Source organism: Symphodus melops (assembly GCF_947650265.1).
Source record: "Symphodus melops genome assembly, chromosome: 22".
Classification (NCBI taxonomy): domain Eukaryota; kingdom Metazoa; phylum Chordata; class Actinopteri; order Labriformes; family Labridae; genus Symphodus; species Symphodus melops.
The window spans coordinates 15439612-15463294 of NC_136712.1; the positions used below are offsets into that span (position 1 = coordinate 15439612).

At 40.4% G+C, this 23683-nt stretch overlaps 1 protein-coding gene across 1 annotated transcript in view; it reads left to right on the forward strand.

Annotated features, from left to right (window-relative positions):
• Positions 1–18896, forward strand: part of slc38a4 (solute carrier family 38 member 4) — a 40472-nt gene extending 21576 nt beyond the window's left edge. The window contains exons 8-16 of the mRNA XM_079334605.1: positions 89–171; positions 860–918; positions 2380–2640; positions 3587–3666; positions 4441–4541; positions 5432–5556; positions 12959–13103; positions 14447–14544; positions 14741–18896. Of these exons, the coding sequence (XP_079190731.1) occupies positions 89–171; positions 860–918; positions 2380–2640; positions 3587–3666; positions 4441–4541; positions 5432–5556; positions 12959–13103; positions 14447–14544; positions 14741–14845 (1057 nt within the window). The 3' untranslated portion in view covers positions 14846–18896. The remainder of the gene's footprint in view (positions 1–88; positions 172–859; positions 919–2379; positions 2641–3586; positions 3667–4440; positions 4542–5431; positions 5557–12958; positions 13104–14446; positions 14545–14740) is intronic.
• The last annotated feature ends 4787 nt before the right edge of the window (positions 18897–23683 follow it).

Genomic DNA, 23683 nt, shown 5'->3' on the forward strand with positions numbered 1-23683 from the left:
GTGTGTGTTCATTTAACACTTTCACATTTGTGTGTGTTTAGAGTACACACGGCATTTCGTGTCTGACCTCATTTGACCCTCTCTGCAGTGAATGGTACATGGATGGAAACTACCTGGTAGTGTTTGTGTCGATTGGAATCATTCTGCCTTTGTCCCTACTGAAAAATCTGGGTAAGGACTCACTCTTCACAAATCGCAATTACTCTAGAAACTTCATAAACTGCAAGCTCTATTTATGATACTTTAGAAAATGCTGCCAAATTTCCCGAGGCACTATTCTATTTCAATTCCTGCAGTATTTGTGTTTCAGTAATTCAGCCCATGCTCTTGCAGCTGTCTCTAATCAATTCCAGCAAACCAACTTTTAAAAAGAGTCAAGTCCTTAGTCAGCTCAGGCAATTAGCAGTTACTGTAATACAACACTGCCATCAGGCTTCAGCTCTTGCCCTCTATTTATGAGGCGGTGAGTCAGATCTCCCCTCCACAGGCTCAACTCCAGTTAAGCTGCACGCTGAGCCCCCTGCTTGGATTATATCATTAGGACAATTTGACAAAGAGGAAAATAGATTTAAACGCCTGAAACAGAGTGTGATTTAATAAATAGCAGATTTAATAAGATGTGTTTCTGTTTGATGAATGTTAAACCGGTTCAGTGTCCCTTCCACACATTTACACGCTTTATCCATGCTTTATCTCGTGTCTGAACTCCTGCTCCTGCTCGATTTCTTCGGTCTATTTAAGGATCTGGGTCATGATCTATTACAAGATGTGAGCCACATCTTTTAGTAAGAATAGCATCTATGACATAGCATGACATCAATATCTTGTAACACTGAATCATTGGCTTTTCTCTCTTTAGGCTACCTGGGCTACACCAGCGGCTTCTCCTTGTCCTGCATGGTCTTCTTCCTGGGTGTGGTAAGTTCAGTTTTCTAAACATCACTCAGTGTCGTGTGGTGGTGGAGCTTTAAAAAAAAAAAAAAAAAAAGTGGCAGATTTTATTTCACAGCACTTTCTTAATTGCGAACCAAGTCAGATTGTATTACAGAAAGAGACAAAATTCTCCACTTTTTCATTTGATTTGATGCCTCGGTAAATATTTTCCAAATAAGCCAATGGTTTTAATTGCTAGTAGTGGGTCATACTATGGTCCCATGAAGACTAGCTACCAGGTTGACCTGTCAACCAGGGTAGGGACATCGAAATGCATATTCACCCTCTCGTCCAATAATGGTTGCAGAAAATTAAGATGCTGACAGCAAACATAATGCTTCTATCTAACTATTGTGTGAGTCCACCTCGTTTGTTAAGTCTATTTATAATAGGTGTTCACTTAAAATAGGCCTTAATGGAAAGTGAATATTGAACTTATATACACAACATGTCCAACTAAACTTCAAAATAAAAGCTTATACAGTTCTTTTGTACATAAATTATATATTAATGTATCAACTTGAAACCACAGCAGGTCAATATTGTGTTTCTGCTGCCTCCAAGTGGACAAAAAAACCCAGTTATTTCAGTTTTACAAGTATAACAGTAATGCTACGCTAATTGGATAGTTAACCTATAGGACTTAAAAGCGTGACATTTGACCCTGTCCTTAATTTTCAAGAGCGTTCACAACCCACGCTCAGGCCACCGCAGTGTGTGTTACACTGTGAGGGCCTCGTTTAGGAGCACGTGACTGGAGCTCACGCTTTGAGAAAAGACATCATGTAGGAAGTGAAGTTGTAACAAATTGTTGAGAGAAGGTAGGGAGTTATACGCACACCAAATAGGTTCATGGGCAACAGCAGATAAGCCCACACACAAAACCTTTTTGTCGTAATGGAGCATTTGAGTATGTGTGCAGGGTCTATCTTCTCATATTAACAGACCTGAAGAACGGGCACAACTAGATCGCTTCTGTCACTCAGAATTTGGTCAATTTTCTTTTCTTTTCTTTTTTTCCTTTTTTTTTTTAGGTCAAGAACGATAAGGGACATTTAAGGTCGAGGCTAATGCTGAATATCAAGGATAAGATTTACAAATGACCAGTAATAACGCCATTGTAGGGCACTAGAATGAAAATAGAGTGTGCACTAATAAGACAAAGTAGAGGAATGGCATGTTAATGAATAGTGTTGTCACAAAAAGAAAGAGCAGGACCCACATGCAGAAAACAAAAGTATTTAAGCAAAAAGTCCAACAAGTAACAAGAAGAAAATCCAAATAATAAACCACAGAATTTGATCAGGAGGCACGAAGAAGGTTTGACATGTGACAAAGTGGCTCATATTGACCGAATGTGCTGGCAGATCAGCGTATTCGTCAGGCTGTAATTTAATGCAAACCATTTGAAAGAATGCAATGTAACTTGATTTTGTTCACTTCCAGGTGATATACAAGAAGACCCAGCTGCCCTGCCCTCTTCCTTTCTTCTCCCACCACACGTCAAACCTCAGCATAAACGCATCGGACATGTCAGCTTTGTACCAGCCGGTAAACAGCTCGGCACAGATGGACTTCTCCCGTGCGGACGTTTCCCCGGCGGTCATCGCCGGCAGCGACGCTCACCACTCCAGCAGTGTCCACTACGAGCCTCACCCCGACGACGAGGAAATGTGCACGCCCAAATACTTTATCTTCAACTCACAGGTACGAGGCAAAAGGAAGAACCCTTCAGGCTAACACTCATATTTGGCTTTTGGTAGAAAGCCAGATTATTTTCTCTCCAAGCTTTTGTCTAATTTGCAACACTGAAGTTTTCTACGTAGACAACTCATCAGTTAAAAAGGTGGGACCTTGTTGCATTTGCAAAAGGGTGTAATTTTCTCACAAGCTCTTTTTTTTTTTTTTTTTTTTTTTTCAATGTAATCTGTGGCTGCAAAACTGAAACGAAACCCAAACAATAGAGTATCTCTCTTCCAAGCATAACTCTCAAATGAAGAACATAGCTGTGTCTCCTCCTTGTGAACGGGCGATGTTTGAACAATATTAAAAACTCTTTTGGAAGAAAAAAAAAAAAGACTCTTGTTCCTACACGTGGCACCTTACAAACTACAAATCCACCAGAAGAAGAATGCAAGGCATTCGCCAAGACATGTTTAGTCAGGGTGGAGTATCAGGGTGTGTTTTGGGTCTTTTTGTGTGTTCATGGATTTGTTTGAGGGCCTTAACACAAGATAAGAGTGTGACACATAGCATAGAAATGTATAGAATATCTACAGAGGGACATAGGGTTACTCGCGTGCAAGAGAGCTGCTACTGTCTGAATACTTTTTGTCTTGTGATGGTTCTATAATTCCCATGCAAGCTGTAGATCAATGATTTTGGCTGTAAAAAGGTGGTATGATAATAAATAATTTGAAATGCACCAAACAGAAGCGAAGAGAAAGAAGAGAAAGTTTGAAGTCCAGCACCTGGCTAACCGCGAATAAAACATTGTGCTCTGACTAATCAGCGTATTGAGCAACTTTTTGGTAGAAGTCTCTGAAAGAGAGCGTGCCAGGGGTTGCAATCAAAGTCAATAACTCGATAAAAAATGTGTGAACATGTTTTATGGCTGACGTCCAACATTTCACTGTTCACTTTTTTTCTCCAGACTGCATACACCGTGCCCATCCTGGCTTTTGCTTTTGTGTGCCACCCTGAGGTCCTGCCTATCTACAGCGAGCTGAAAGAGTAAGTGCTTTCTCTTTGTTGCTCTGAAATCATGCAACCAATCATCATCGCCACCGCCTAAAATAAACATCGAGGGAAGTTCATCCAAGGAAAACACATTTTCTCACTACGAAGCCGTGCGAACAGTGTCTTTATGAGCAAAGATTTTGAGACTTCTGCGACCGTGCAAAGTCGTGAAAGGTGGAAAGGGTCACTGGTTAAACTGAAAACTTTGATAAGCAGGCAAACAGAACATGTGAAATGCCAAATTTCCAATCCGACTTTTTTGCCTTTTTCTTACAAGCTCCCAAGTTAAATTTCCGCGTAAAGTATGGTTAAGCAAATATCTGACCGCAGCAGGAAATAGCCTCTGTAACTTCATCTGTCATCATGGATTTTCTGCAGCCTGGCCTCCAGAAACTCCTCCCATCCATTTTGGAGAAAACGTCCCTCTGAAAGTTTGTCGAGCAGTCTGTCCTGACATTTACTAGAAATCATCACGACTGTCACGTATGAAAACGGCTCAACAGCTTCCTCTTCATATAATTGGACTGAGTTTGTAAAGTAGGGCAAAGAAAATGCCTAATGAGCTGAGTCAGTGAAAGAAAGAAGTACACTTTCAGCTCAGCTCCTCGGGGGCAATGTCCAGACATGTCCAGAGTACAGGGGGAGAGAGAGGCTAAAAGGGGCTTACGTCTGCTTATTTTTAAAGAGTTTTAATGCCTCAAGTCTCAAGTGTGACACTTAATCTGTTAAAAGCCTCTAATAAAAAGTGATGTTTGTGTTGCTCCACAGTCGCACGAGGAAAAGGATGCAGAATGTCTCCAACCTGTCAATCTTAACCATGCTCATCATGTACATGCTGTCGGCGCTGTTCGGCTACCTCACCTTTTATGGTAAGAAAACCAGCAACCGGAACAACTCTCCCTGTGGCCTCGTGGTTAGTGTGCATGGCCTTTGTTACAGATGCCGCGTTCCATTTACCTCGGAAGTCGGATCTGGGCGTGACGTCACACCCGAGTTGAGCGTGTTCCAGTTGCAAGTCAGAAAAGCAACATGGACACCTTCAGGAGTAGCTTTGTTTTGTTAGCTACGAGCAGACGATAACAACACACTACATGAAAATAACATGACTGCATGTCCACAGATGCAGTCGCGTACGCACAATACGATCGCTGTGATTGATTTTAATCTCACAAAAAGAGGAGCAAGCGTTTAATAAAAACTATGTTTATAGCTTTACGATACGGTTAATGTACGTACGTAGCAGCCATGTTGGATTCTAACTTAGGCTGCAAATTTACTCAGACTTTCTGACTAGTAAACACGACTTCTGGATGCGTTCCAGTTGACACTTCTGACTGGGAACTCTGACTTTGCCACTTCCCAGTTCAACTGGTACACAGCAAGAGGCCTAGCTTGAGAGCGGACAGCCAGGGTTCGAATCCGCCCTGTGGCTCCTTTCTCACATGTCATACAGTCTATGGTCATTTCCTGGTCTCTCTCTCTCTCTCTCTCTCTCTCTCTCTCTCTCTCTCTCTCTCCCTGGTTCCTGTCTCACTGTCCTGTCTCTAGAATAAAGGCAGAAAAAGCAGCCCCAAAAATTGGCTGAAATTGTTGTTCCCTGAATTAAATGAATAAACGTGTTACCAAAATGTAAGCCTTGTAAAGCCTTGAAATTGGACATTGAGGGTTTGGGTTGTCTGACAATGTTATGTCTTTGCTGTACAAATGTTCTGCTCTTTGCTCTGTATTCATACGTTCTTGTGTATTCCGTCCGACACAGAAAACGTAGAGGCAGAGCTGCTCCACACCTTCACCAAGGTTTACAAGTTCGACACCATGTTGCTGCTTGTGCGTTTGGCTGTCCTCACCGCCGTCACCCTGACTGTCCCCATTGTGCTGTTCCCTGTAAGTAAATCATACAAAAAACACAGCCTGTCATTTGAAGAGTTTGATGTTTCCTCGTAGTAAGGGGTTCTCATTCCTCGAGCTTGAATTTACGGAGCGATGGCGTCTTTTTGCTCAAAAGAATGGAGCCTCATTTGGGCAGTGATATAATTTGATGCACGTCAGAGCACACAAACATTTCCTTCAGGCAAACATACACCACCCATAAATTCTGCCCGCTGACGCCAACCAGCTACTTTGTAAAACCATTCATTCATCCGAGCGTTACTGCCACTTAGTGTCACTCTGCTCACAGACCAGGTTTTGTGTTTGGTGCAGAGTCAGACTTTTTTCTGTCGTTTTTTCGATGCTGTTTGGTGAAAAAGAACACACTGTTCAGTTTGGCACTCTGCTCATGTCGTCATCTTAAAAATCTCAGGCTCAGGTCTTAAACTGCCACACCTCCTAATTACGCAGACAAACAAACACTTACCACCCGCACTCCGGGATCTTAACAGCAAAGCCTCTCTTCATCTTACTCTCTCAAAAAGTGGTCAAAGGTCAGGGACTGAGTGACGTCTAGTAACCAAAACTTATCATCAGATTCATTCACACATATCCTGCCTTCAGCCCCATATATGTCCGTGTTCTAATTTTAGCTTTGCTCTCATTTGACACAAGGTGGAACAAAAATGGTGGCAAGCTAGAGGAAGTTTCATGAACCGTATAAGCTTTCATGCAATTTATGTAAAGAGAAGCAGCTGCCTGTTTGGGAGTAATGTCTGAAGAGGCTGCAAGTTCAGCAGCAGACCACCAGGGGGCAGCAGATGTGTTGCTGGGAAGTGCTGACCAAGAATGATGCAGCAATGACTGCACACCAGGGAAACACACAGCCCTGACACAGCACACGCACACACACACACACACACACGCACGCACGCACGCACGCACTTTTTTTACATCGATTTAGAATATATATACTTTCAAACTTGTCTTCACTATTTATCCATTGCCTCATTTGTATTTCTGAACATTTTCAAGCACCATCATTTTGTAAAACTTAAGCGATGCCTGCGTTCTTACACTGGGTGTTCCCACTCTCCCTCATATACTTTTAACTAACACACAGATACAAACCCCTCCCTCACCACACTGCTAGGGTTTTATAGTCTGAGGGAACGTGAGAGAGAGGAACCCCCCACCCCCATTGCTTTGTCTCTGTAGTGGAAGTTTACAGCTCCACAGTGGACAGTGGAAAAACCCTCACCCTGACTGCAAGCTTCGGGGAGATAAAGAGGCGGAGTCAGTGATACAAAGAAGGGGGTGGGCTGATAGAGGTGGGAGACAAAAAGGCAAACCTTTTCCAGGGCTGCACAGTTCCAAAAAAAATATTGTGATAATGATGGAAAATGGCTTAAAAACCAGCATCTGTAAATACAAAACAATGACACTGGAAGAATAACATTTTGTGTTGATTTTACAGAAGAAGTTACAAAATGCATAAATCAATATGTGCAATTCGATTACACATGGATATGTGCCAAATCTAACCATGCTTGCTTCTTTATCTGCAGTCCCAGGAAGAATGACGTTATATAAATCACTAAGATAGCTGTCGTTACCTCATAAATAATGTATGGCCAGAAAAAAACTTGATATTTACATTTATATAGTATAATTCATCTCTCAATTTGCAGTAAGAAATAAGAGGAGCTGTAGTGTTTAACTTTATTCTCGCTTCATTTTCTGTGGACTCTCTCTGTCCTACGTGCCCTCCATGGCGTCAATTAAATAGCTAAAGCGAGGATGCTAACGGGAGCTAAACTAGTAGCATTAACCTCAGCTTTAAATTAACATAAGTAAGGTGGATTAGTAGATTATCTTTATACTGTACACTACAGCTAATGCTTTACATCCACGTAAATTGCTTGTGCTGCTTAATGCACCTTTCTAACAGTAGTGTGGTTCCTAATGAGTTTCTGTTGATGTTTTGATGCCTACAAACTGTGAAAGCTAAAGTTTTTTTGTGTAAGCAAACCCGTGAGCATGGCTTTAAGGGCAGATAATAGACGATTTGTTTGCACATGCTGCACTGTGCATTCTGAATCGCATCTTCTGTACACACGTTTTTACGTAATATTTAGGTTTTGTGCAAATGGTGTTTAGAATCATCAGCCAAACAAATAAAGGAACACGGAGCCATTTTCAATGCTCCTGTAGTTTTGCCCTCGGCCTCTGTGGGGCAGAAAACAAACAGACATGTCTTCTGATGATTCCTACTTTAAAAGACGAACTCTTTGTTAGTCTGAATATTCACGGCTCGGTTTCGTCTCTGTGCTCAGGCAACAAAATGTAATTCAGTCGTGCTCGCTCTATGTCCACCGTGTGAGGTTGGATGGAATAAAAAAAAAATACATTCAACTTTAATCGATTGCCGTGTTTGAATAATAAATGCTGATTGAGAGTGAAAGTGAAGAGGACTAAGATTACAGAGGAAAAATACAAGACTGAAATGAGATGCCACGAAGCAGCTGGTGTGACTTGTAGCTTAGTGAAAAGAGCAAAAGAGTGACACAGTCAGGGTGAGGGGTTCAGATTCCACTGCAGGCACGTGCAATCGAGTTTTTTTTTTTTTTTTTTTTTTTTCCGGGTTGCCTTATTGCATTAAACAGTATGTGCTCTTTGTCTTTAAAGTAGCCACTTTTTGAAATGTCAAGAAGATTCCTGAAGTGGCATTGTATACAGAACAGGTTTTAGCCTGTGTATACTTGCATGGATACAGAGGAAAAGTTATATGAGTCATAACCGGCTTTACATGTGTCAGTTGCAGCTAGACTCAGTAAAAGAACTGAGCCATTTTGCAAAGTCGATTTCTGCATTGTTTTGGAGTGTTGGGGATGATTTACGTGGCTTAGATCACCGCAGTAGCTGTAAATTTACTCCAAGATGGTGCAAAGATTGACGAACTTGGATGCATGCAAGACATCAGTTCAAAAGAAGTGCTGAGTCGCTCAGCCAAGTTTCCAGTTGACATTTGAGAATCTCGCCTTCAATCATCCTGACCTTCATCTTGCAGAGAAATGCTGTCGGCCTTCAGTCAGAGATTAACATTAGCTTTGTCTGCGACTGTCCTTGGCTCCCCCGGGGAAATGCTAGTATAAGAGAAAAGCGATAGTATGTGTGGGAGTGGGCATCATGCAGACATGTTTGGATGTGAAATTGCATGGAGTGTGTGTGGGTGTGCAGTCACGTGAAGGATAGATGCTAACAGAGGCCAGATCACACAGGGCTTTGCCAGGATCCAGAACATAATGAAAAGGCTTTATGGGGAGTCAAACATGCCCCAGTTCTCAGGCTCCAGTGGCAGATTGAAAGCATGGGAGAGAGACGCCACTGGCCTGATGAACGGCACCAATGTCACCTTTATGTCTTACCTTCATGTTGTACAATTTTCCCCTTAATGAAGACCTTTGTTGTGAAGCGCTAGCTTGAGCACTTGCCACTAAAACCTTAAATTACCACTTGGTACTTATTTAAAAGTAGGTCACTTGTTTTTAGTCCAAGTGTTTCAAAGGTAAACTTGCTGGATCTTGCTTTGCTAACTAATTAATGGCTGACTGACTGTTCACAAGTGATTAATATTTCCGCTGAACTCATCATGCTAAACATTTTCTGTTTAACGGAGGGGGGGCATTTCATTTGAAGTCAGTGTTATTTTTCAAATCTACAAAGTCAGACAATCTGTGTTTTCTCTCTTTACTAAAGTATTAACTACGCAACACATCACTTATTCAAAGACTGCAATCAAATTAGTGGCAAGCTAGTTAGCCTTTATAAGCTAGTTAGCTTGCATTAAATGGTTTCAGCATTATTCAACCCCTCGTATATTGGCCTTTTAATTCTTTGCATGTCTCCTTGTAAGCTTAGACTTCTCAGGTGATTTTAAACTTGCTACTGATGTCGGGAAAATGAAATGTCTCAAAACAATCACATTATATAACAGTGGAGTCTAAAAAGCTCAGCTAGCTACACTACAATTCAACCTTCAGAGACTTCAATTTTGGCGAGTGTGTCCTCAGTCCCATATATACAACGCATACCAAGAGTAAGCCATCAGTTATGAACATTTGCTAAGTCACACAAAAACAAAATTGACTGCTCGGTTAAGCTGAAAAATAGAATTTTGGGTTGCCAGGTTTAACAAAATCCTGTTTTTGCATTGTTTCTCCTCTTCATCATCAAATACATTAGTATAGTTTCAACCCTAAATTCTGCAAATAAAGTCGAAAAACACATAACCTTTTTTGAAAAATAGCCTACATCAAGTCTTTGTTATAAATATCAATAATTGTATTACATTTAAGTAGTAATTCGCTAGCTTCTTTGAAGAATGTAAGTTGTACATGAGTGCATTAAAGTTACATTTCAGATCAAGTGCCCTGCTAGATTAACACCATCAAGACTGTCTCATAACCTGGCAATTTAAAAGCTTTAGAAACTTTAAGGATTTATCTCTCATTAAGTACCACAGTCTGTGATTCTTATTTCTCTCAACCCATGGGAGTTGAAATGCTGCAGAGCAGTCTCACCATTAGACACTCATGTTTGGGACCATTCTATCTCTTGAGTTTGTTTTGGTTTCTTTAAAGAACATCGTGTGAAACTTATCTTTGTCCTCCTGTTTCACTGATCACAGAAACACTTGTGGTATTGCTGTTGATATTTTTATTGCACAGGGGGGACTTTACCCAACTGCATGTTTCACTTCATACACAGCAAGCAGCTGCTGATATTCAAATGAGTGATTCTGAAAGAGATGAAAACTGTTGTTACATTCCTGTGTCTCTAGCTTTGAATATACTCAGTTGTTCCTATGTGCACAAACATTTACTTTCACAAAAGATTAAAGTATTTAGTTAGCAGTAAAAAAAGACTGAAGTGCCCATGGTTTGTTTTAATCTTCCACTAGTTTGGACCAACTTTGAAGCTAACATCTCAGTCCCTGGTTTCTTTTTACCTGGCTGAAGCCAGATGTGGCCAGTTTAATCTGGCTGCCTTAAACTACACCACCCAAATACAATGTGTTTGTTTATATACATGTGTGCGTGACAGGTAGTAGGAGGTGTGTGCAAATATCACACAGTGCACTCCAAAGGCTTTACACCAGGTAACAGCCGGGTGATGAATAGTTTGGAGCCTTTGAGAGAAATACCACAGCCAGACTCGAGTTTTCCAAGTGGGCCTAATTATGCAACAGATGCTGGGAAGGGGAGGTAAGCTGGGCATTCTTGTAGAGTCTAGGATGGATGCACTTAAATGATCGTCATTATCTCCCACTAGAAAGGAGTGTTGGCTTGAAGTGGGACACTTTCTTGGCATGTGGGCTGTGAAGCGCAGGAGTCATCCCAGTGCCGCCTGACAGTCATGATGGAGGTCACTTGGTTCAATTTGACCGTGCAGAAAATCCAGTTAATGTGATTTTTTTTTTCCCCCACAGAGCCATGCAAACTGAACATTCATCTTGTGCTTAAGTCAGACTTGAAAGATTACAAAGAAGGCCTGTGGTGTTCTGCCAATGAAAAAAAGGAAAGGTTGCACATACAGCATCTGTCTATGGGAACGATTATAAAAAAAGTAGTTTATTTCCAGGAAACTATTTTTGCAGCACATATATTTTACTCCACAAATATACTCTCTGTTTGCTGTGCATGTGGTGTTTAGATTTGCTGCCACTGCAACCAGGGGCCATGATCAGTCATAATGAGGTACTAGTAACTGAAAAAGGAAGGAAGACCGTCTGGCTGTTTAAAAAAAGTGACAACAGCAGCTTCGTGTAAAGACGCATCCTACCCCCCGTGCTGCTGCCGAGCCCGCCCTCCTCTCACTACCGGCTGATGCAATCCCATGGTTCCATTGCGCTGCAGGAGATAATCCCCAGCCTTTTTGAATGGACTCCATAAGCTCCGCCCCCCTAGTAACCTTTCCCCATGCAGTCCAGCGAGTTGACGGTGCCTCAGGTTTCACCTGACAGCTGCGACCTTTTACCTACTGGAGGCTTGAACGGCCTTGCCTGTGGCTCAGCAGCTCCAGGCGTCTTAGCTGAGACCTCCTCCGTATCTCTCTCTCTCTCTCTCACACACACACACACACACACACACACACACACACACACACACACACACACACACACACTTACACTGGCCTCAAAGTACTTGACACACTTCAGTCAGCAGCCAAGTGTGGGAATCAGTCTCAGAAAGAAGCCGGCAGAAATGCAGACTGCTTAATGATTTGTTCCTAATGCAGGCACACTGTATGTATGTTGAAAGTAAATATCCTGACATATTTCATTTAAAGTTTACCAGATTGAAATATTAAGTTACATATTTACTTTTTTTATTTGGACAATTAGTAACTCAGGAACTTGAAAAATGCACACTGTGTGCATATTGGAGAGTACACCAGTGAATGCTCATTAAAAATTCAAAAAAGCAATTATTAACCTTTAACCTTTGTTATTAAGATTAAAAAGAACTGGTATTATTTACAGTATATTATAGTTTTTCATCAACGATACATCTGTTGTATCGTTGATCGATCTGTTGTTTTAATGAACAATGGCATTGAGTGCTTCCAAAGATGTCATGAGACAGGTGTTTAGGAATGAATCTATAGAAAAATAACATGTAAACTTCTGCATACTAAGCACTTGTATGAAGCCCTTTGAATGACCTTGTTGCTGAAATATGCTATATATACTGCATGAATAAACTTGCCTTGCCTTACATTGTACAAATACTTATTGAAACAAAGCTAATGTCTTTGTTTAATTAAGAAAATGTTGCTCGTATTAAGTGTCTTGGACTTCTATTTCTGTCTCCGTGGTATCAAATAAGGGATCGATAGAGCTTGAGTTTCCCTCCTATTATATTGACTTTTTAAACTGTGGTATATTAGGAGACACTGGTGTCACGATATAGGAATTTTTAGCGGGGGCGGGGTTATCAGAACATTTGTTTTCCTTTTCTGTGTTTTTGTATTACTGTAACAGTGTTGATACAATCTGTTCTGAGATTATTGTTGTATTGTTGTTGGCTCAGCTGTGACTCAGTTGGGAGTGTCTCTCAACTGGAAGGTCAAGGTGAGACACCCCCCCCCCCCAGCTTCAGAGCCCCTGCTGGGGGCAGTTCCGTCACTCTGACGTCTCTCCATCAGTGCATATCTTTGCAGTCACGACCTAACTATAGTGTTGATGGTTATTAAACATGCCTCTTATTGTCACTCAGTTTCCAGTAAACTTTATTAAAACTTTGTTATAATAATATTAATAATAATAATAATAATAATAATAATAATGAGCTTATTGTTCTATACCCGCTAGATTTGAAATGTCTTAATATTTCCTGCTTTGTGTTTCTCCCAGATCCGCTCCTCCATCACCACGCTGTTGTTCAGCGGGCGTGAGTTCAGCTGGACTCGGCACATACTGATCGCCGCCGCCATCCTGGCCTTTAACAACATGCTGGTCATCTTCGTCCCCACCATCAGAGACATCTTCGGCTTCATTGGTGAGTCCGCTGAATACTTGAGAGGGAATCGTTTACTGTTTTAAAAAGGACATTGCAATTTTGTAAAGATTGAAGGACCCATAACGTGGACACACAGGAGTTAATAAAACAGGGTGTGTTGGGGAGGACGGGGGTTAAGGCCTGATTAGCACCTTTGGTTCAGGGGTCATTTTATTGAGAAAAGACGTGGGAAGTACAGAAGCTTAAAGTGTCGGGTCGTGCCAGCCATGCAGTCGCGTGAGCCCTCTGTGACCACTGGAACTCAACTCGTATGTTCTTGCTGACGACGGAAAATCACGTACATGTAGGCATGTCTCTTTAGCTGTTTTCACACATGCACTCCTTCTGCTGTAGAAAATTTCAGGACAGCCTGCCCCAGAATTTCTTGGCATGAAATCCCTTTTGAGGAAGAGTTTGGTTTAGGAGGCAAAACATGATGGAAAAAATACACTACAGATAAAAGATATCCAAGATGGAGAATGAAGCTACAGAGTAATGACAGTAGTCTTAACCCTAAAAAGAACATAGTGGTGAACAGAAAGAGTGTAAAGGTGCTTCCTAATGTGCACACTGCTTTTATGCCTATAGGAGACTAGATTAGATTGAATACAGTTTAATTTGCAACAAGCCATGTAGGAAGACGATATGTTAATCACTGTAAACCAAAAAAATATTTTGGGTGCTGTACATGCATGGATGTGATGTTTGGTGTAAAGGAAGGATGTTTGTGGGCTGAAAAGGAAAAAAAAGCCTGCACAGGAGAGGAGAGAGAGAAAGACAGGGTGTGATTATATGAGGGAAGAGGACGTAGATATCTCACAAGAACATCATTTAGATGATGAAGACTGGTGATGGGACAGATCCAATCTTCGGAATTCAAATATTGTCCTGGCACCGCCGATTCACGCCACCAATTAAGACGGATCTTTGGGCACCTCAAATGTTCTCAACTCGCACGGTCTCACTTTGAAGACACTCAGACTGAACTGCGCGGTTCCCACAAATCGTCTCCATGACGACGCTGAGACAAGATGGAACAGCTCCTTCTTTGTGATCAAAAGTATAACTCTTACATTTCAGTTTAAAATATTTTAAAAAACCTGACACTTGATTCTGCTTCCTGTGTGTATGTGAAACCAGCATAAAGTTCAGATACATTGATTTGGCATCATTTAAATGTTTTGATCTTTCATTAGACATAATACTGAATTTTCTACTGCTATTCCTACAGATATTGAATTTTAATTTAAAGGTCCAGTCCTAATTTTCTTTGAACTTTGATCGTAACTGGAAATATTTACAGTCATAAATGTTTGAAAACTCTCCTTTCGTTCTGATTGCAGGTTCCTCTGCAGCCACTATGCTCATCTTCATCCTACCTGCTGCCTTTTACATCCGCCTGGTCAAATCTGTGCCGTTCCGCTCACCGCAAAAGATTGGGGTAAATGCACACAAAGACTCCACCTCCTCACTCCACATTAACTTCTCACTGTATCATTTTTCTCACCCCAAGTAAAGGATAACAAATTCAACACGTGACTCGTTACAAATTTCCACAACCCCCTCACGGTGCATAGCAACACATCAGACAACATTTAATCCCTTCTCTGCCTCTTCTTGTGCCTCTCTCTCTACAGGCGTTCATTTTCCTAATCGTGGGAATCATCTTCATGATTGGCAGCTTGTCACTCATCGTACTCGACTGGATCCACAACCCCCCTGGCTCCAGCGGGGGACACTAAACCCCTTTCTCCCTCGTCAGCAAACCCTTTTCAGCCACCGAACTTCTACGTCTCGTCTGGTTTTTCTCAAACACCAGGGAACATTGCCCATCAGTGGTTCCCTTCCTCAAATTACAATATTGATCTTAAAAACGTATCATATACAGGAACCATATTTTGCTGCACCGGGTTCAGTTTTTCCCCCAAAGAGCGAGAGGCTTGCCTCTGCCCGCTTGAATTTTGTTTTTGTTTTTTGCTGTAAAGAAAAGACAGAAACAACAGATTCAAAACCTGGAGATGTGGAGGAACAAACTCTGGTTTAAAGGGCCTCAGAGACATCCCGAAATCACCACCATCATCACGATTTCTTCCAAGCTATGAAGAAACTGAACAAACACAAACTATGCAGCCTCCCCTGAGGCAGATCTGTGAGCTGCTACCCGCAAGGCTGGACAGACGATGCGAGGTTCTTCGGTCCTCTGTGCACTTGAAGAAGACATTTAGAGGTTGGAATGTATCATCCTCCATGTAACAAGGAGCACTTATTTAATCACGTTACACTTTGTGTGTACAGTGCATCCAAAAAGTATTCACAGCACTTCAGTTTTTCCTTATTTCCTCTTCGCTCTTTTGCCTTATTTCAAAATAGATTTAAAAAAAAAAAATTTGCGACTCTGTTAAAAGTAAAGAACAAAAAAATCACGTGCCATCACAATCAAAACGGAGCTCAGTGCATCCTGTTTCCACTGATTTTTCAAAACACAGAAATTTCAAACAAACTTTTACGTTTACTTTGACATTATGGGATGTTTTGTTAAGGATGTGATGGAAAAACAATGTATCCATTTTTTAATGAGGCGGTAACATAACAAAATGTGGAAAAAGTGAAGCACTGTGAATACTTACCGGATGCACTTGTATCACGTTACACTTTGTGTGTAGAGTGAACACACAGTTACAAACAGTAGACAGTAAAACATCCCTACACCAACGTTTTCCAAGCAACTATCCCCAAAAGGGGCCTGAAATAATCACACAGTCGTCTCAAAACAACTGTCAACCAGCAACACAGAAAAACAAGAGGACATCTTATTCAGAAACGTGTGGTTTAGTTTTGCTGCTCTGTAACACACCAACAATCAGAAGCTTTGCCGGAGTCTACATGCACATACAATGTCAGCTTGATGTGGTGGATAGAGAGCCAGAGCTTCCTCGCCGTCTGTATTTTAATCTGGTGCTGTACACGAAGCAAAGAGATGCTTCCAGTATTTCTATTACAGAGGGATTGAAACATTAACGGTATTAGTGTACATAATGTGTCTACTGAAAATTAACTTGTTGTACATAATATCTTACTTGGCCTCAAACCAGGCCCTTCAGGTTGTATGAAGAACAATTTTAACACATCCAACAGTCTTCAGCACACCTTTAGTCTGCAATAGGTAAAGGTTGTTATTTTTCCAAATCGCTGGAAAAAATATGAAATTGAGTCGGGCATTTGAGCAAAACAACAATTGAAAATCTGTTCAAAGTGAACTGATTCAGAAACTGGAACACCACCAATATCTGTGAAAAAAAAACATTTTTAAATTTTAGTTTTTTAACTGTTTCAACTAACTATTCAGTTGAAATTCAGGAAAGTGGTTCAGATGTAATGTTTCAACTCCTTAGCTGGTTCATTGATGTGGGCAAAGTAAGTTAGCTGTTTCCCCCTTCTTTCAGGTAATATGCCAATACTAGCGTAGTTTGTAGACGTTAGCTAGCTCTACATTCAGCCCTGTGGAGTGGTGTCAATTTTCTCATTTAAATACAGTACAACACCAGTTATGATGTTAAGTCACAACATGGGACTTGCCGAGGAAATTACGCGATTTTAAGTTGTGGAAGAAAAAAAAATCCTATAATCTAAATTCTTTGTAAAATCTGAAAATGAACTGAAGATGACTCTGATTAGCTTTCGTTATTGTAAAAGTTGGTTTGTCGAGCTGAAGCACAACACTCTTCTTTTATGATTGGCCTCTTCGGGGCGCCGCTAGCTTAGTGGTTAGTGTGAGCGCTCCATGAGCAGAGGTGGAATTCATCGAAAACGGGTGGCCAGGATTCAAATCAAACGTATCCACCATCATCTCTCTAAATAAAAGCCGAAAAACAAATCTCTTACATCAGTGCCTTTGGTCAAATCGACAACATCGAAACCTCATCTCTCCTTTCCTCCGATGCCGTTGCGTGTCTCTGACACATCCAGCCAAAGTGGACAACATTTACTGATCCTTTGCGGATACAAATAGATATTTCAAATGAAATAGTGTAATATGTGCATGTTTTTGGATTACAAACATGGTCTTTTTGGAAAAGTGTATATGCTCTGTAAATAATCTTTATTTTATGGTACACTGACACTCATTGTGAGTGGGTTGTTTGGGGGATTCAGCTTTTTAAGTCTTCTACAATCCAGCGTTTGTTTTAGTATATATATATATATATAAATATATAAAACGTGTATTAGGTTGTTTTTTTTTCTCATGCTGTATGACAGTAGTTTTTTTTCTTTATTTGAAGCTTGTATATTTGTAGAAAATTTGATCTCTATATATCATCTTTTGCATATTTTATTTTGTCATCTTAGATGAATTAACCAACGGAATACTTCATAGCAGGGTTTTCTGAAAAGTCACTGTAACGAGGCAAAGCATTTCTTTAGCTGATTGGTTGTCAGTGACGACACTCGGCTGCAATAAGTCCTAAAGTGAACTGAATTAACGTTAATAGTTTCCTGGAAAATGGTTCTCTTACATCTTACGTAAAAGAATCAAGACAAGATCATCTTGTCATACCACACTACGGGAAGGTTACAGGGAAGACCATCGTAAGAATTTGCTTTTGGGGCTTGTGGCTCCTCTGCTACTTGTAGCATAGCCTATCACTAACACTCATTAAATGTCTGTCTTCAACAACTCTGCCGCTGTACTGGGACAGTCGTATACCGTTGTAGTTCATACTTTTCTGTGGCTCATAATGTAAATCACTGCTGTGAAAGCGAACCTTTGAAACCCAGTTTTGGTGAGGTTTTACTTACATGACATTACTTGAACTGAAGCTTTCCACGGCATGATAAAGCTTCATTGACGAAGGGTCTCGACTGTACTTGCTATGAATGTTAGATAATTAAGATCGTGCTTACTCTGACGTAGGATTGTCACCAAACCAGCATTTTAAACTTTGATACCATAGTATGTTAAAAAACAATTAAATGATACCTATCCTCAATACCATGGAAACAAAAATAGAAGACCTAGCCACCCAATATTGGGGGCCCTCTTTGTTATTTTATTACCATTAATTGCAAGTAAACCGGCCACAGTCTTAACTGTAAAAAACAAGAAAGTGTTTTCACTTCTTCTAATCCAGTTGAATCAACCTGTGAATTTAAACAGATTTTCGCCGCTCTCTCCTACTATCGCGGCAGCTTGCGGAAAATGTATATTTAAAGCCCTGATATTGTTGAAACATTAAACTGACAAAGATGGTGTCATTTTAAAACGTGTGGTATAGGAAAGTATCAAAGTTTTTGAAACATTTTTACAACCTTACTCTCTTGAAAATTTCTTCACGAGTGTTTGGCTGGAGCCTCCAACCGCTCCCAAATCACACACTTCTTTTACCCTTTGGTTTCTCAGGTATTCAGGCTGGATGGATTTTCCCTCGCTCCTCTGGTTCAAAATATCTCTACTTTTTGCATGTTTGAGCCAATTTATACATTGCCGTTGTATATTGTGCTGGTTGAGATGAGAAGTCATCTTGTTGATTAGTAAAAGTGGAACGTCCCCAGCTGATTTTTAACAGTTTTTTAAAAAGGAATAGTGCAGAAACACCTGCCTTATTTTTCTATGGAGTGTCAGCCGTGGAGAAACTCTTGCTCAATGTTACTGTTGTTCAGTGTCACTGCTTCCTGTGGATCAGGCTGAACGCTCAGATTGTAATTTACCCACACAAAGGGGATGATGTTGTTTTTTTTTGTATCAGTGATGATGTTTCATTATGATGAACAAATAAATGTGAAATAAAACAGCTAGCATTTTTGTTCTTCTTTTAGAGCAGCTTTTGTTTGGAAATGTTGCACTACACTGTATAAGAGTCCCAGACTTGATTGAAGATCAATACACATTTACCATGTTTTTCAAACGCTAACATGTGGCCCTAGCCCATCAACAAGTCCTCCTATAATGAAAAAAAGTCCATCCTGCTCCACCCTTTAAAAAATGTGTATTCAAAGAGGCCCTTTGGAGATTTTCCCTTCATGATATCACAAAGGGCAGTGACCCCTCGCCCAGGTGGGCGACACTCTCACAGCTGTTTGTTCTGCCCTCTGAGTCTGCCTTCTCACCGTAAACAACTGGGCATGGAGCAAGAAAGCCAAAACCATCCCCTTCCTTCCAGAGAGGGGCGTGGTCAGACACAGCTCATTTGCATTTAAAGCTACAGACACAGAAACAGCCTGTTCTGATCAGGGCTGAAATAGAGGGCTTTATAGGCATGATCAAATATGGGATCAGAGTGGATTTAGAGCAAGAAACTTAATACACATATTTTGGGGACTTTTGAGACTTATTTAAACTTGCTGAAAAGGAGGATAATATGTGACCTTTAAAGATTGCATGGAACACTGGTGGTTGGTTTACTCACCCCATGTTTAGAGGTTGTCATCCTTGAAGCAGGCAGCTGAGATTTATGTCCAACCTGTGGCTTCTTAAATGCATGTCATTCCCCACTCTCTCTCTCTCCCTGAGTTTTAACTCTATCCGCTCTTTCTTATTAAGGCATTAAAAAAGAGCCACAAAAACAAAAGTTCAAGTCCAGTCAAAGTAGAAATGCACTTTAGGTAATGTAATTATTTAATTCTATTATGAATGCAAATTTAAAAAAAATCCTTTTGGTCCCACCAAGGCTTACATAACCTCTCTCTGTCCCAGTTGGCATCTCAGTATGTAACAGTCAAAGATGTATTCCTGTCATAATAACCAGATTCTGAGGCATCTAGTAATAAAATACATCTTCCTGTTCCTGTACAATTAGCAGATACTACTGACATGTAACACCAGCTTGTAATGTTCACAGGCGATCAAACCAGAGGGAGGGGAGTTAGGTAACTTCTACATTTCTTTCTAGATTGGTAACCTTGACTCCAAAGTCAAGCTGGACATAACCATTTGGAGGAGCAGGAGAGCTGGGGGAAAAAAATGTTGTAGAGGTTGATTCAGCTGCTAAAAGATCCATCTAAACAAATACAACTTCCAATTAAGATCAACACACTCCATGACTTAAATCACAAAATATGTAAAGCATGTTCCCAATCTTGCATCCAGGCCTCCCTAGGAGGGAGCCAAACATTACAGTGCAGTCTATGAGGCTCTATGCTCTGATGTTATGAAAGTTAGATTTGCATAATGAATTAAACAATAATGTATTAAAAGGTCTGAAGGTTTCTGGCAGCGATGTATCAATTTTATTTGAGTGAATCCTTGAGGAGTGGAGTGTTTTCTTTAATACAAGTGGGCGAGCGCTTCAAGGAGAAAAGGGTGGAAACCACTGGTTTAAGAGTTTAGATCTGATGTTACAATTAAATGCTTTGTGTGATAAAAAATAATTTGTAAACACATAATAAATTTTTTATTATGTATACAGGGACATGAATGACCAGGTTTCTCTTTTTAAAGGTGAAGGCATTATGATGAAAAAGGCTCATAACAGGGCTACTCAAGTCCATGGAGATGCACTCAATGACCAAAGCTAAATAGAGCTGTGCTGGAAAAAAACTGTAAATAAAATTGCATGTATATGTATGCTGTGCTTCTAACGCACAATGATCTGAAGTAAACATACCAGGATTCTTGGAACTAATATGGTGACCTTGCTTGTGTGACTTTAAGCTATCCATGAAGATAGATAAACATAATAATCCCACAAGTGAAATATGTTGCGCAACAAAGGTCAGATAGCAATGTTTGTGTGGCTGAGGCTGCAGGTGTGACTGTGTTATTGATTTGCGTGTGTGTGTGTGTGTATGTGTGGGTGTGCATGTGAGGCAGAAGGACACATACAAACAGAGAGAGGGAGAGCACAGCATCACCAGATCAGGATGCAGGTTACATTCCAGCACAGGGTTTTGTTGTAAATCTGGTTACACAACACGTTGGAGCTCTGACCTCTGCATGATGACCTGCTGTATAACCTCTCCTCTCCTTACCTCACTGTGCTGTCAGCACTCTCCTCTGTGCCCAGGACACATTTAAATTCAACCTTCTTTCACTGTCTCTCCTGCTGTATTGATAATGTCTATTATATAAGTGAGCATACAAATCAGATATCCATATGCGTGGCTGTAGTCACAGGTTGGAGCAGATGCTATATTTCCCAGGAGTCCACTGTGTCGTCTGTGTTTGAACTAAGACTTTCATGAACCACATGAACTAAAAAAAAAACAAAAAAAAAAACAGAACACCAAGTCTTTAACTGAGGTGTGTCACAATTATCAAATCAGTGACTGTACATAACTGAGTACGTACAGGTGCAGCTTGAATTAATACCTGTAAAAGAACAATGGGTGTCACTGAAATATGGCTTCTGAGGCTATGGGATATGTGTCTTTCATAACCACAATTAAAGCTATAGAGCTTCACAGGCAGGACATAATTGCATTCTAATAATAGCAAAACAGTGACACGAAACTCATCTCCTTCCAGTTAAATTATCCAAACTAACCTGCTCGTTGTCATTGAACTTGACTAAATGAAGGCGTCCAGTGCTCTACACACAAAAAGCCTTTACTCCTGCTCTTTCTTCTGTTTTAATTTTGAGTGATTATCCACTCCTGCTGTTTTCTTCTCTCTTCTTTTTCCCCTTCTTTAATTTCCCTCTGCTTCTCTCTTTGACTCTTCAACTACCAACCTCTCCCTCCCCCTTTTCCTTCCTTGTCTCTCCTGGCTGGATTAACTGTGCAGCTCAGTAAATTCCAGGAATATGGTCACTGGTAATAACCAACCATCGGAGTGGGAAAAAGCCTCAGCAGCACCAATCTGCACATAGTTTTGAATCACACTTGCCCTAATAGTAGACACTGTAACACGTATGGAGAAACATTTTTTAGTAAGCTTGACTGAATAAAGTATACATTAAAAATGTTAAAAAAGCCCCATAAGAAATGAAAAGTAACAGTTTGATATTAGAGTTTTATAGATTCAAAAAAATGACATTTTAAAGGTGGAGTCAGGGTCATATATATATATATACATATGTATGTCTATATATGTATACATATATATATCCTATATATACATATGTATTTGTATATATGTATAAATATACATACATATATATACATATATACATATGTATATATAGGACCCCCCCAAGTAAAAAATCATTAAAAAAATCATCTCATTAATCATAACTGAATTAGCTTACATTATAAAGGGAAATTATAATATTATTGTAGATAATAATATGTATATAAATCACCTTGAATTGCTGTTATTAAAAATAGACTACGTGGTACAAACCAATTATAATTTAAGTAATTGATTCCATTTTAGATATTTATACAGATATTTATGTTTCATTTTGTTCCATTGATCTGTAACGTCACTGATGTGTTTTGTTTGTATCATTCAGAAGCTGTTGTCCATGACACAGCACATAGCAGATAGAGATGTGCAAAATGATCTGCCCTCCAGTAGTAGCTGTTTTAAAGTGAGTACACTTCAAGTAATCATGATGCATGGGTGCTACAGAGCGTCCTTGAAACCAGAATCCACCATGTATATATCCAAAGGTGTAGGTCTCTGGTTTATGTGCTCTTATGTAACTCCGATTCAATTTCCATAACAGCTGAGTGCAGGCAGAAACCGTCTGCTCCCTCTGAATAACAGCATCAGCTAAACGCCCATAAATGTCACCACCGATCAACGACTTTGCGAAAGACATGAAATGAACCGTTTTTATGATTTAGAGAGTGTTTTGTGTGTTTGTGAGAAGGTGTGGGTGTGTGTGTGGTTGGACCAGAGCTGTGTCTCAGGGATGTGTCAGGTTCAGCGTTACATAAGCTCAGGCTGCTGCTGCTGCTGCTGCTGCTGCTGCTGCTGGTTGGATCCTGGTTGATCCTCTGAGAGCAGCATCCTGCATACATTAACACGGAAAAAGGATCACATGTGTCAGACGTCACATACACACACAAACACACACACACACCAAGCCGTCACAGACTCAGGCACACCCAAACACAACCCCACACAGAGGCGTAAGGCAAGGACTGTTGCAACAGTAAACACAGGTTTCAGTGTTCCATTAAGCACAGGGTGTGTGTGTGATGTTATGGTCATGTGAAGTCCAGGATCCTATCAGACGTCACACACACACACACACACACACACACACGGGCCAGCACTCAGCAGCTGAATGTCACATTGTAGTCCTTGTCAGGTACACAGGAGGATACAAAGAAAGGAAATACACAAAGACCTTCAAGTAACAGTCATAATAAGACACAGAACATTCAGAAGCAACTCAGCATTTCAAAACAACGTCTTTTTTTTAATGTCACGCTTTCTGTGTTTTAGTTCCTTGCTCCTCATTAAAAATACAACAACTGTGCAGCTGGTATCCCAGGAATTTCACACAGTTTAATAAATAGCAATCTGAGTTTTAATGGTTCAAGTCATTCAAGCATGGCTTTTTGAATATTTCCTACATTTGTCATCAAACTGTTCTCTTACTCTGAATTAATCTTTGTTGTACTGTATTTTTTTTTTTTCTTTATTACTGCATATAAATGTCTCATCTGATTTTTCTTCCCAGCAAACTCAC